Here is a 14,306-nt window from a genome sequence, read left to right as displayed (position 1 = left end):
AATGGCTAATATTCTAGTAATATGCATGCTAATAAGAAGCTAGTTAAGAGACCCTAAAATAAAGTGTTACAGAAAATCCTAAACTTGAAAAATGACAATTAGAAATATTGCCTTGGCAACTAGCTGAAAATAAGTGGAAGCATTAACATGACTAAAAGAAAAATTTAAATAATTTACAGCTAAACAGAAATATGTAAAAAAGAAAAGAAAATGATAAAAGCACAAAATTACTAAAAATAAAAATAAAATAAAAAAACAAATAAATGAATAAATAACAATAATACAACACTAGATGCAAGTAAGAAAGGTTTATATTTGATTTATTGATATACTGTGAATATATATTATGAACTTAGAATAAAAGGCTCAAAGCTGATAGAAATAATGTCATAAGATTTTTACAGCAAGGATTAGGCAATCACAGCGGACGATCTTTTCATTTATTTTTAAACACAAGAGAATTTTCTTTTTCCAGCATGCTAATGAACAAAAAGCCCAGTTTTTAAGACTAGGAGGAGGCTTTTGATAAATGCAAGTGTGTCATTAAATTCACACTGTGGCAAACCACTAAAAATCAACCACCTCAGATGGAATTGCATCTACCCGGGATCCAAAACCAATCAGATTCTGTCCCACCGCGACACAACAAGATGGAACACACATGACAGCAGAAACTCAAAATTAGTTCTACCACAAACCAGAACAAAGTCAGGCATGATTTTGTTTGCTTATGTATGATAATAGGAGGAGGAAAAGAGGTGACAGAAAAGGGGGAAGGGAATGAGTGAGAGCACTAAGAAGTTGAAGAGAAAATAGCACATTTATCCCCAGAGGCTGGTGAATCAGGTAGCACAAGTCTGAGGTGAATAAAATGTAAGACTGAAATCAGAATATTGACGACAAAGACTGATTACTGAGGAATAAATCCCAATGCAGAAATGACTACACATGCCAATTTTACCTCTAAAGAGAAAAACACACAATGCAACAACATAAAATGAAGCCATTTTTCACACGACCGTTGAACAGTTGGTGGCACAATCTTTGTAGACGAAGGGGTTGAGGACATTTAAAAACATTGCTCACAACCAACTCACAAGCAATCAAGACTTTCAGCACACACGGTGCTTGAATCAGCTAAAATAACTAAAAATCTTTATTGTGCATTTATACCGTCTCAAATTGAAGAGCAAAATTCTGAAGACACTGAAGACATGGCAGTTGTTGAAGTGTGAAAAAGGCTAAAAAAAAAATTTTTTTCCAGTGCTTAGTGTGCTCACAAGCATCTAGCGCAGGTCATCAGCACTGAAGTACAGTAATTAGAGGTGATGTTTGAGGGCGCAACAGTAGGGAGCACAAATGCAAAATGTAACCAGCCGACCATTTCAGGTTTCTCTCTTCCTTTTTGGACTTCACTCAGGAAGTCCAGAGACAAGGCATTTACGATATTAATTGGAGTTATGCAGACCCAATGAGTCTCACATCCGTCGGAAGGCTACAGAGACAGATTTAGTCGATAAAGACATTGAAAGGACCTCTGCACATGGCCGATCGAATGCAAAGAAACAAATGAGGCCATACGTATGGTGTGTGCGCATGATGGAACGCTCCACCCACCTGGCACAAATCACTGCTGACAGTTCACATTGCCTGAGGTGGCGGAGGGAAGCGTAAAGGACAGTCACCTCGTGCCCCCGCTGGAGGTTTGTCAAATCTCTGAACGTCAGCAGAACAGGTGCAGAAAACCCGATCCAGCACCCTTAATGAAATAGTTCAGCAATTCTCTTATTATTTACTCAACCTTATGCCATTCTAAACCCTTGCGTCGGAAAAAAAGCCGAAAATATTCCAATTATTCTTTTACAAGCATTTACAATGAATAAGTACTGAAGCTTTTATGCTTCAAAAAGGATGAAAAATGCATCATAAAAGTATCAAAAATGTTTGAAGCCATTCAACAGATTTCTATTACAAAAGACCTAAATGTTATTCATAAAATCTTGACATCTTCCCTAGTTTGATGTGTGAATGAATCATTCTTTTGAGTCAGATTTCAATTATTCAGTTGATTCGTTTAGAAAGTTTTATATGGAATTCCAGCTGTTTCAGACTCGTGTTCAACTGGCAGTAAACTATAAATTTTATTAGTAAAATTAAAACTTTAACTTAAAAGTTAATGCATGGTTTCAGAAGAATTGGAATAACACATACATTTATAATATATTTAAAGTGCATTTGCATATTTCTTTGAAGCTTGACTGTAACTGTCTTGTAATTAAATGTAGAAGAGCAACCAGCAGCTACTCTTTACAATTTCTTTTCCTCCTCAGGAGAAAGTAAGAAGGCATGCAGATTTGGAACATGAGGCTGAGTAATGACAAAATGTTCATTTTTGGATTAACTATTCCTCTGAGATTTGGCAAATGTACAAATGAGCAGCAGTCTACCAACAATGATAACTGGAATAACCAGGGGCAAAAAGCCCAAAAGAAAAATGAAGTGAGAGTTTGTGCCGTCAATCAAGTCGATCATGCATGACAATGATTACCAGATGGAAATCTAAAAACAATGTGAAGAATAATGGCACGATTTTTCGCCTACACCCAGTGGTTTGAAGTAACGAATTACAAACACTCACATTACAGTAATTAAGTAGTTTTTTTGTCAGTAATTGTACTTTTTTTAGTAGTTTAAAAATTGTGGACTTTTACTTGAGTACATTTTAAGTGATGTATCAGTACTTTTACTCCGCTATTTTCATCCGTTTGTGGTCATTACATGCTTATTTTAATTTTATTTTTATCCATTAATGTGATTGGATAGGGAGATAGTGTCTCGTGACTTTCGTCAAATCAAATTGTGCATAGAAAACTTTAACCGCCAACTGCTGTCTATCATGGCTGCTGGAAGTGCATTCTTCAAGCATCAATGCAGTCACATCTTCCTCTAATATGTTAAGGTAAATTTTGGATTTCTGCTTACTAAATGATTTGTATATATGCTTGCCTATGTACACGACCTGGAATTTGGTGTGAGGTTGCGGGTATTGCGTACAGTGTTAACTCCTGCAAGTGCCACGTTCAGTACATTCCCTCTCACTTAAGAGCCGCGCGATTTGCGCTGCTTCGTCTCTCTCACGCGCGTTCAGCTGCAGTCACTTGGATAAGTTTTTGCTTGTTGAACTTGTTGACTTTTGATGAGTTTGAGTGTGTGATGCGCGCTGTGAAAAAGTGTGTTGGAAACACTGTAAAACGATTTGCAATATTGTACTCAAACTGAGGACCAATATGCACCTTATTGATGACCTGTGGCGTTAATACTGCATCTGTGTCAGCGCGTGATGTAATAAAACTGCAGCTCATTAATAAACTTTTTTTATTTATTTTTTTTATCCATTTTATTCAATCCGCCTTCATTTAGCATGTGCACCCGCGCATAAACAAATTTCAAGTTCAACACTTTTTATTGCATTCATTTGTGCATGCTGCTGATTCACCGAGACCACCGCGTGCGTTTGTTTTCTTTTGAAAAAGTTTCCCCAGAAATACTTTATTTAATGCATTTTTCCTTACAAATTGTTTTATCAACACAATTCGAGTTACATGTATATGTACATGTAATGTACATGATCCTTCTAGAACAATGTGTATTTGTTAAAATTGTAACATAAATGATCCAAGTTTAGTTTTTCTTGTTTCTTTATTGCAAAACGCTAAAACTGGCACCGTTTTTGAGAGAAATGGGCTCTCATTTTAACCCATATCATGGTGTGTGACGCTGAACTATGAGTTTCTAATGGTGTTTGTATTTGCACTATTCTAAACATTAATATTTTATGTGCAACAACAGCATGCTCTCAGTGGCTTTACACATGATTTTAAATCTATTTTTCAAACTTTATGATTTAAATGGGGATAATTGTACTGAGAATAACTTTCATATTTTCTTCAACTGAATACTGTTTCCGTGCTGTTTTGATGTGTTTTAAACAGTCGGCAGTCAAAATCAATCAAAACTGCTGGATTATAGATATTCTTCATTCTTTATGACAAACAAGATAATGTGAATTCCAGAATGTACAACGTTTTTTAAAGGTGACCCTGGACCACAAAACCATAAGTGTCAATTTTTCAAAACTGAGATCTATACATCATCTATACACAGCTGAGTAAATAAGGTTTTCATTGGTGTATGATTTGTTATGATAGGACAATATTTGGTCGAGATACAACTATTTGAAAATCTGGAATCTGAGGGAGCAAAAAAATAAATCTAAATCTAAATATTGAGAAAATCTCCTTTAACGTTGTCCAAATGAAGTTCTTAGCAATGCATATTACTAATCAAAAATTAAGTTGATATATTTACAGTAGGAAATTTACAAAATATCTTCATGGAACATGATCTTTACTTAATGGCCTAATGATTTTTGGCATAAAAGAAGAATCAAATTTTGACCCATACAATGTATTTTTGGCTATTGCTACAAATATACCTCAGCGACTTCAGACTGGTTTTGTGCTCCAGGGTCACACATGTATAAATTGCAGTGTAGAGCAGTTATTATGACGGGGTAGAATCCACAGCTCAGTACTCAGTACTCAATACTCATGAGTACTTTTAAATAGGCTACTCTTTTACTCTTACTCAAGTAGTTTTGTGGACAAGTACTTTTACTCTACTCAAACTACATTTTTTGGAAGGTAATGGTACTTTTACTTGAGTATATATTTTCAGTACTCTTTCCACCACTGCCTACACCCGACATAAATGTTGCTTTAACAATAACAGACATCTTTCTAAATGACAGAGCCACACAAGAGGGCCATTAAGCCGTACGGAGGAACAATGAGAATGTCAAGAGTGGATTTTGCACGCTCAGTGGCGGGTGATGGAAGACAAGAATGGCTGTCGATGGCTCATTTCCATGAGCGGTGGCGTTGTGCATCCTGGCCCAGAGCTGATTGTTTCAGTGTAGAACTGGCTGTGCTCCAGTGACTCAGATCATTGTGCTGCTGTAGATGTAACGATTTGGAGTCATCCAAGTTTGTATGCAAAGCTGCCCAATCCCTTTTGACTCACCATGTTGTTCAAAGAAAGAGAGAGACGGAAAGAAGTGAATGAAAGGGATCAAAGGATGATAGGGAAGGAAGAGATGAAAAACAAGATAAAACGGGAGAGGTGGAATGAAAGAGCAAGCTAAGAAAAGCGAACTTGAGTATTCACACCAAAAAAAGGCCAGCTATATCAGCCGGAGCAAAAAATAGCCTTTCAGATTTAAGGCCCCCTCAGGTGCTACAAGAGGACATTAATGCAAAAACTGAATATTCACCCATCTTATGTTTAAGATGAAAAGCTTTCCGGTGGAAAATATGAATTAGGGATGTACATATTTTTAAAAACGATTGGTCGGTGGGTTCCCTGAATGACTATTTGACTAATCAGTCTTGAGGAAGCACTGTAAAATTAGGCTGAATTTGGGTCCACCTGAGCCCGTTGGATGCATTTATATAAAATACAGTATTCTCTCATGTACACAATACAGTAGTCTTGAGATTATACTTTATTTTAAGGTCCAATTCTCACTGTTAAGTAACTATTAACTATGACTTTTGCCTCAAACTCTTAAAGGTGGGATAAGCGATTTCTGGTAGCCAATGTCGACATTTGAAAATCACCAAAACAAACACGCCCCTACCCCAACAGATGTGCCCCACACATACATACAGCAACGATTAGTTCTGTGAAACAAAGCAAAACCAAATTTACTCACCTATCGAGAAGAAACAAAGCAACCTTGGCGCCCGATCGCAAGCCTTCCCGCTCCTCGAGTTCTCTCCAGCGCTGGAAAGCTGATCCGATGTTTACACGAGTCCTACTTCTTGCCTTATTGTTACACTGTGTCTACACTGGGCCCGAGCGGTGCGGCGTGGCGCGACAAAATAACTCTTTATAATCAGTGATGCTGTCTACACTGGATGCCGTGCTACGACACGACAAATCCCAGACCGTAAACTGCTGTCGCGTTCTATTTATGACATATTGACACAAATTTCAAATGATTTTCAATGGTCGCTTTGTCGCATGCAGTGTAGAGAAGGTGTAAGCCTTCTTTTGTTCCACAGAAGTTTCCTCTTTTGTTTTTCATTCGCCATCTCTATCTTTCTGTCGTCGATTGGCTCGGCTAATGTCCGTCCTGTGCACTGATGAGCTCTCTCTCCTCTGCATTATGAGTAGACACACCCCTTACTGCTGATTGGCTACAAGTTTGTTTCGGTACTTGGCCCTGACTCTGACTGATTTTAAAAAAAAAAAAATGCATACCCCACCTTTAATTACTGCTTATTAACAGTAAGGTAGTTTGGTAAGATTAGGTATTGAATAACACTAAGAGATGTAGAATATGGTTATGCAGAATGTGCTTTATAAGTATTAACAAACAGCCAATATGCTAGTAATCGGCATGCTAATAAGTAACTAGTTAATAGTGAGAATTGGTCTCTAAACTAAATTGTTACCGACAACACACCAACATTTGTTGCAGGATGCCAAAAAAAGTGTGAGGTACAATGCCACAGCAAAAGAAGCCCATCTGTACAGTATGTACACTACAACTATAATTAAGTTTGGGGTTGGTAAGAATTCTTTTTTTTTCTATTTAAAGTATGTTCAGAAAGTATTCTAATATGATGATTTGATGAGTGACGTACAAAACCATTTAAAATAAGAGAAAAAAGTGTTAGTTAGAAAACGAGACAGAAAAAGTGTGTGTTGAAGGGAAGCAAAAAAGAGAGAGGTAAGCACACTTTTTTTGGCGGAACAGGAAGAATAACACTCATTATGATTCTCAGCAAGGGTTGGACATAACAAAACCGCCTGGACTCCAACACCTGAACTTAGGCAAGGGAGCTCGAGCTGGTTTAATCGTGTTCATTATAAAGCTGCAGTCCCTGTTCCTGTGTGCATCTCACCCGAAGACTAATAAATAAAGACTAATTAAAAGATTCCAAATCCGTGAGCCTCATTATCGGGTCTTAAACTGTGCGCCGCTCCAAGGAAGTATATTGAGTAAACATGATCTCCGCCACTTTTAAAAAGGCAGAGTTGCGCTTCACTTACTCAGAACGTATCAGAGTTTTCGCATAACTAGGCGACAAGCAGTGATGAGAGCTGTTCAGGAGAGGCAACACATGAGCTTTTCCGAGCAGATTCCAGAAAAGAATGCGGGTCACTTGAGTTCAGAGAGACGTAAGAAAAAAATGTGGGATGAGGAGGAAGAGAGATATGAAGTGGCTGAGCTTCTTCTTTGATCTCATGATATCACAAGAACAATCATATCTGTGGAACACAAAGGTTACAGAGAGACAGAGATCATTTGAGAGATATATAGTTAGAGAGAAAATGTTGAGAAAGTTAGTGATAATTCTAGAGATGGTTAGTTAGATAATTTGAGTGAGTGAGTGAGTTAGTAATCATCTGAAAGGGGGTTAGTGATAATTTGAGATATGGTTAGTTAGATAATTTGTTATCTGTTTTAAAGGGATACTCCACCCCAAAATGCTAATTTTGTCATTAATCACTTACCCCCATGTTGTTCCAAACCCGTAAAGGCTTCGTTCATCCTCGGAACACAATTTAAGATATTTTGGATGAACCATGCGTTATTGATGACAGAGAATAGCATACACACTTTGCATCCATCCGATGCTCTCCAAAATGGCGCTACGCTGACACAGAGAGACATAGAGGAGACGAATTGTTGAATAAATGTTCTTATTTTTATTTTCTTTGCGTACAAAAAGTATTCTCGTCTCTTCATAAAATTCAGATTGAAACACTGATGGCAGATGGACTATTTTGACAATGTTTTTTATACTTTTCTGTGACTTGACAGTGTAATTTACTTCGCAGTCAATGGTACAGTCACAAGCCTCCCGGTTTTCAACCAAAATATCTTAAATTGTGTTCCGAGGACAAACGAAGCTTTTACGGGTTTGGAACGACATGGGGGTAAGTGATTAATGAGAAAATTAACATTTTGGGGTGGAGTATCCCTTTAATAAGTTAGACTGTTTTTGCTCTATTTCGCCATCAAAAATAATTCCAAACATAGCAACAGTCCTGTTTTGCATCTCTGAGCAAAATAACGGTGCTTCGTTCCTGAATGAATCACCCGTTAAATGATTTGGTTCAATCGCAATCGCGGTTTCAGAAAACGAAGTAGTGTTGATGCAGCCATGTCAGGGAGACACTGTGTGTCTTTCTATGCGAAAGCAAAAGCACTTTATTTGGCCTTCCGAAAGTAGATGCAATTAGGAATCACTGGTTAAGATTTGTTTACAACAGAACAGCACAAGCCAAATGTTCAAATTTGTGCAACGCATTTTATGGACGACAGTTTCGTGAGCCTAGGAGAGTACAAGACTGGCTGTGCACGAAGGCTATTTCTAAAAAATCAAATCTGACTTTGCTATGACAATCTGGCACTTCTGAATCAGCGACTGTAAGTATGTTTTGTTATTAGTTTAAGTATTTGCTAGTGACTGTTGAAATCCGGAGTTTTGCGTGTAACGCGTCGTGTGTGTGTGTGAGAGGGGAACAGGGTCACATCACAGCGGAGTGTACAGCCCGTCAGAAATCGTCTTAACCGCGGCTGGTGTACTCTGTTCCCCTTTCGGGCTCGAACTGATGGTAAAACTAATATGAAAGCTGAAGCTTGTGATTATGGTAAGAGGCGTTACATTTCCGACGCGTGCTTGTGGTGTTGGGCCAATCACAATGCACTGGGTCAGCTGGCCAATCAGAGCAGACTGCGCTTGTCAGAAGGAGGGGCTTTGTAGAAAACGACGCGTGTGAGAGAGGCGGGGCATAGAGGAACTATAATAATGTACAGATTATGAAAAATAATGTGTTTTTTGAACATTAAAGCATGTCAACATATTCTGTTACACCAAATACACAAAATAATGATCTTTAAAATAGCTTCATATGACCCCTTTAATAAGTGAGTCATTGCAACTCTAATTTAAAAAAAAGTATAATTTCAAACATCAGTTGCCAACGTTTTAGGTTTAAAATATCAAAACATTATTTAAGTAACTGCAGGTTAAAGCATTACATGTCCCTCTGAGCTGCATTAAACTGTGTAAAAGCATCTAAATGCCATTCAGATGCAACTTCTATGTTTTCCCTGCATTGCAAAATATGAATTTTGTCAATACTGACTTCATTTGCTTGGTAACAGCCCAAATATCTTATTGACTTATTAAATTTACTAAAAAAAAGGTGATGCACACTTTTAGAAAAAAAAAGGCTTTATAAAAAGGTAAAAAATGCCCATAAAAGGTAAAAATCTATTTAAACTTATTGGAAAAGATTAATCTGCTATATGACAATAGACTACATCAGCTGGGATACTTCAAACCGGAGCTGTCTTTGTTTTATATGCTACTAAGAAGACACCCCAGATGAGTCAAGTATAGCTCCATCATTGTTCAAACTAAAAAATTAGTTTTAATAAATTAAAAAAAAAATTTAAAAATCAAGGAAATTTCTCTGGCATTTCTTTCTTTTTGCTGTATGGAAAATGTACCAAACCGTGAGACCAATGTATTGTATCGCATCGAACCGAACCGTGAATTTTGTGAACCATTACACCTCCAATAGTTAGAGATAATTTACAAGTTAGTTTTATTTTGTAATAATTTGAGAGCACGTTAGATCATTTGAGTGTGAATGATTGAGTTAGTGATCATTTTAAAGAGGGTCAGCTAGTGATAATTTGAGAGTTAATTTATTTAAGAGATATATAGTTAGAGATCATAATTAATTACTTAACTAGTAATAATTTGAGAGAGGGTTACATAATTTGAGAGTTAGTTAGAGAATGATAATTAGAGAGGGAGAGTTCAAAAGAGGTTTAGTTGATTAATTAGAGAGGGGGATAGTTAATTATAGAGAGAGATTATTACTTAGGTTTAAAAGATAGAGAGAGATAGAAAAAGAGACGGCTCAATAAAGTAAGAACTAGAGTTAGAGAAAGGTAGACAGATGGCGAAAGATATGGACTGATGGAAGGACAGACAGATGCACTTTGCTAATTTAAAGTGGTGATATAGCTCATCCACTGACACATCTTATCCCAATCTCCCCATATATCATAGCAAACACATTATTCAACTGAACTACAGAGTTTGAAGTGCTCTGCATGGCTTCTGACAGCATAGTATTGGTCATAACCAAGGCAGAAATTGCAAAGACTCCTAATAACTTGGGCACATGCCCAAATAATAAACCTGACAATGCTGCAGCTTGAACAATGGCTGGGGTCTTAATCACATTTATAGACTTAATCAAATTAGAAATCAAAGACGCCAACACAAACACGGTGCATGTAAGGTGTTGTGTTATGAAATCTGTGTCATCAAAACAGGATAAATGTAAGGTCTGTTTTGAGTTTTGTTTCATGTTCTTGTTTTCATGTCTTTTATTTTGAAGTTTCGTCATGGTTCCTGTTTGTGTCATGCTTCCCTCGCCCTCTTGTCTCCTTGCTATTGCTTCCTCTGTTCAATGTGTCATGTTCTGATTGGTTGTCCCATTGGTTTGTTCATGTCATGTGACCCTCTCTGTTTGTTATAAGTAGCCATGTCCTTGCCTTTAGTTTTTGTCGTGTATTAATGTTGTTACCTGCTGTCGGTGAGTCTAGTTTGTTTCATGCCACGTCTAGTCTGTTCATGCCATGCCAAGTCTGTTCCATGCCAAGTCTGTTTCACGTCAAGTCTGTTTCACGTCAAGTCATTCGTTTAGATTGTTTGTATTTTGGATCTCACCACTGTAGGTAAACTGCACTTGGGTTCATCACTACGCTTGCCTTCAGTGGACTCATTACAATAAAGCAGAAGTAAAGCCGGGGTAATTCAGCATTACAGTTTGGCTTGTATCTACATAAGCTATTTTCAGGGGATTCATCCTATAGGAGATGTTCCAGAGAGGAACCATAGTGAAGCGAGACATAAAATAATAAAAATAATAAAATTTAAAAAAGCAGCTAAGAGCCAAGGTTCACTTTTGACTTGTGGGAAGTCGTGGCCTAATGGTTAGAGAGTCGGACTTGTAATCCGAAGGTTGCGGGTTCGAGTCTCCGGCCGGCAGAAATTGTAGGTGGGGGGAGTGAATGTCCAGCGCTCTCTCCACCCTCAATACCACGACTGAGGTGCCCTTGAGCAAGGCACCGAACCCCCAACTGCTCCCCGGGCGCTGCAGCATAAAATGGCTGCCCACTGCTCCGGGTGTGTGTTCACGGTGTGTGTGTGTTCACTGCTGTGTGTGTGCACGTTGGATGGGTTAAATGCAGAGCACGAATTCCGAGTATGGGTCACCATACTTGGCTGAATGTCACTTCACTTTTTTAGGTAAAACAAGCCTTTGGAAATCTCCTAGGCATTTCATTCTAGACTTGGTGTTTGCCAACCCATAATTTATTAGCAGAATAGTTCACAAATTATTCTGACAACTATTCTGTCATCATTTACTCACCCTGTTGCTCCATTTTGATCTAAGGAGATGTTAGAATGCCAAAGCGGTGTTGGTTCTGAATGTTAAAAGGCAAAGCTAGAAAAGAAGCGGAAACTGGAAACAATCTGAAAAACATCTCGCTTTAAGTTCTTTAACATCATATAGGTTTCAGATAAAGCAATGCCAGCAAATAATGACAAAAATACTCAGTGACTGGGTAAAGCATTCCTTAAAGCATTATCATTATTTTCAGATGTAGTGTTGTCATTAATAAAACAAAGTCACTGTCATTTCGAGAATATCCTATTTTTTTTTTTTTAAGACTCAGAGGGACTTCAGTCAAGCCGACAACATTAAAGCCTTATTTTAAAACCCCCTGAAAAATCTCCGTTTTGAAAATGAAACTCAGAGGAACTGTTATCTTGCCCTTCCTCAGGCTCATGAAAGATTCTGATATCTACTTAATGCACCATATAAGTTTCGAGATGACTTTCAATGGCGCGTTTCAAAAAAAAAAAAAAGTTTTCACCCAACTTTAAATTCAATCAGTTACATAAAACATTCTCAAGGACACCTCAGAATGTCACTTTTAAATTTTACAGTTTGACACGCCACTAAACAAAAAAAAAAAATGCAAGCTTTTATCCCTTTCCGAATGTTCAAACAACCTATTATTTCCCAACCACTGTAGAAGATTTTTATTAGTCAAAATATGAATTAATCAAGTATAATTAATGTGAATTTAACCACTTGTGTATTAAGCTATATTTCCAATATAAGCATATGCCTGTGTGTTAAGGGCACGCATGGATGGAATGTTCAGACTCTTATGATGGAAAACATATGTGGAAATACAAAGAAGGCTTCTTTCCTTAAACACGTCTAGGAGCCCCTTCTCTCTAGAGAAAGAACATATGTATAAGGAATATTGCCAAAAAAGGAAAAATGCACATGTATGAAATCTTCTGAACACGCCTAGAAGAAAGACTATATAAAGAGAATCTCAGAGAACGTTTAATAGGACTTTTCTGCAGAAGACTTCTCGGCTTTATTGTCTTGTTATAATAAAGTCTATTTTCTGGCATCGAAACCCCAAAATTTCAGAGTGATTCTTCATAGAAAAGGCGGAAGCCACCACACCACTCCATTGAACTCTTCTTCATGCTTCATTAGATTAAAAAAAGACTCTTGACTTTCTAAAAGATAAGACAGTGCCGATTTGAAGTCACCGCCATGGCAACCATAACTGTGTTAAGTGACTGTTATGCATAGGGATGAAGAGGCATCGGGTATTACAGCTCTGGAGTACTGGATGTGTAAAGCATGATCAGCTTGGTTTGCAGGGTTTTGATGGTGAGAGAGTTCATGCAGGCCTTCAAACCCCTCTGAAAAACAACATCAGAGATCAAGAACACTCCAATATTCCACATGAGCTTCTTCTGGGAGGAATGATGCATTTCAAGCTACTTCTCAATATTCCCATGTGAGGTCGACTCTGGTCTGAAGTACAGTATTTTTAGCTGTGCAGACAATATCCAGAAATAATTTACAGATTATGCTCGTGCGCTTGATTTTTCGCAATATTTGCAGAGCGCATTACATGAGAAAACAAAGCTCAAACAAATGCCTCTCTGACATGTACGCCTAAAGTGCTTCAGGCAACCAACCACTTCTGGGAGACAAAGGAGAAAAAGAAGAGAACTTCAAAACCATGAAGGTTATTGTTCTGCGTCACACGCTCGGTGTAAAAGAAGCTCTGAGGATTTTCTTAATCATAATATGGCCTGAAATGTAAGAAGTACCTATTTGAAAGTGAGACTTTAGTGAAATTATATAACCATCTTTGCACTTCAGGCTTCCTTCCGTCAACTGTTTGATGTATGGAAGTCATTACATTTCGACAGAAGTTGATTAAATGCCATACTTGCCTGGTTTTGAGTTAGACAAAGGATGAATTCAAATAGTTTAAATCTATTCTGCTTTTTACAAAGCCTGATTTCAGTTGATCTACTTTCATCTTTCAACACACCCTGATCATTCCTCTCTTTCTTCTCTGGCCTCATCCACCGAGATTTCTTTTGTTATGCAGCAACAGCCAATCATAATTGACCTTTACACCTTTCGAGTAATAATTATGCTGAGTGCTCTTAGTCCTGTTATAGACAAAAGAAAAGCAAAACATGAGAATCCATTTAGCTGTAATGGTTACTAGAATAAAGAGGTCATTCTTTTCACCTAAATCATTTCACACCTTCTGTTCAGATGTTTTAACGTGGCAATTGTGAGCGAGCTGGAAGTACGAGTATTATAATAAATCCTTCGATCTGTTCATTCCAATACATCATACCGGATTACCCTCATTCGCTTCACTCCACTAAAATATCAAATACACGTACAGCACACTGCAAACAGTGACCCAAATCAATTAGCTGTGCCCTAAAATCTAATCCTGCTGCACTGAGAGCGGCGCCAACTGAAGCCATCTAAAATAAACCTTATCATTTTCTCTTTAGATGAGGCATCAGCGATATTTACAGTTGGTTTGAAAAAAACATAAAATGAAATATAAGAACATGGGGTTACCTGACTGGAATGGTGCTAAAATACGACTTGAAGTCTCTGACAGGAAATATTTCTGTGGGATTTTGGTGTCTTTTGAAAGCTCCTTACAGTCCTATTGACTCCTGCAGGATGTGAAAGAAAACAGGAGCTGCTTGGATACTCACCGAGTTGACTCTCAGAGGGAGGTTTGTCAGCGTCACGGATCTGAGGAGAGAAGTTGACAGAGAGAT

The 14,306-nt window shown here is 37.7% G+C and overlaps 1 protein-coding gene across 1 annotated transcript in view; it reads right to left on the bottom strand.

Moving 5' to 3' along the window:
* The window catches only part of LOC306851337 (beta-1,3-glucosyltransferase-like), a 116,069-nt gene that overhangs the window by 63,275 nt on the left and 38,488 nt on the right, over positions 1-14,306 (bottom strand). The window contains exon 3 of the mRNA XM_079387498.1: positions 14,241-14,280. Within this exon, the coding sequence (XP_079243624.1) occupies positions 14,241-14,280 (40 nt within the window). The remainder of the gene's footprint in view (positions 1-14,240; positions 14,281-14,306) is intronic.

The sequence above is a fragment of the Barbus barbus genome (assembly GCF_936440315.1).
Source record: "Barbus barbus genome assembly, chromosome: 31".
NCBI lineage: Eukaryota > Metazoa > Chordata > Actinopteri > Cypriniformes > Cyprinidae > Barbus > Barbus barbus.
The sequence above is the reverse complement of the archived record's forward strand: the minus strand, read 5'-3'. Positions and strand labels throughout refer to the sequence as shown.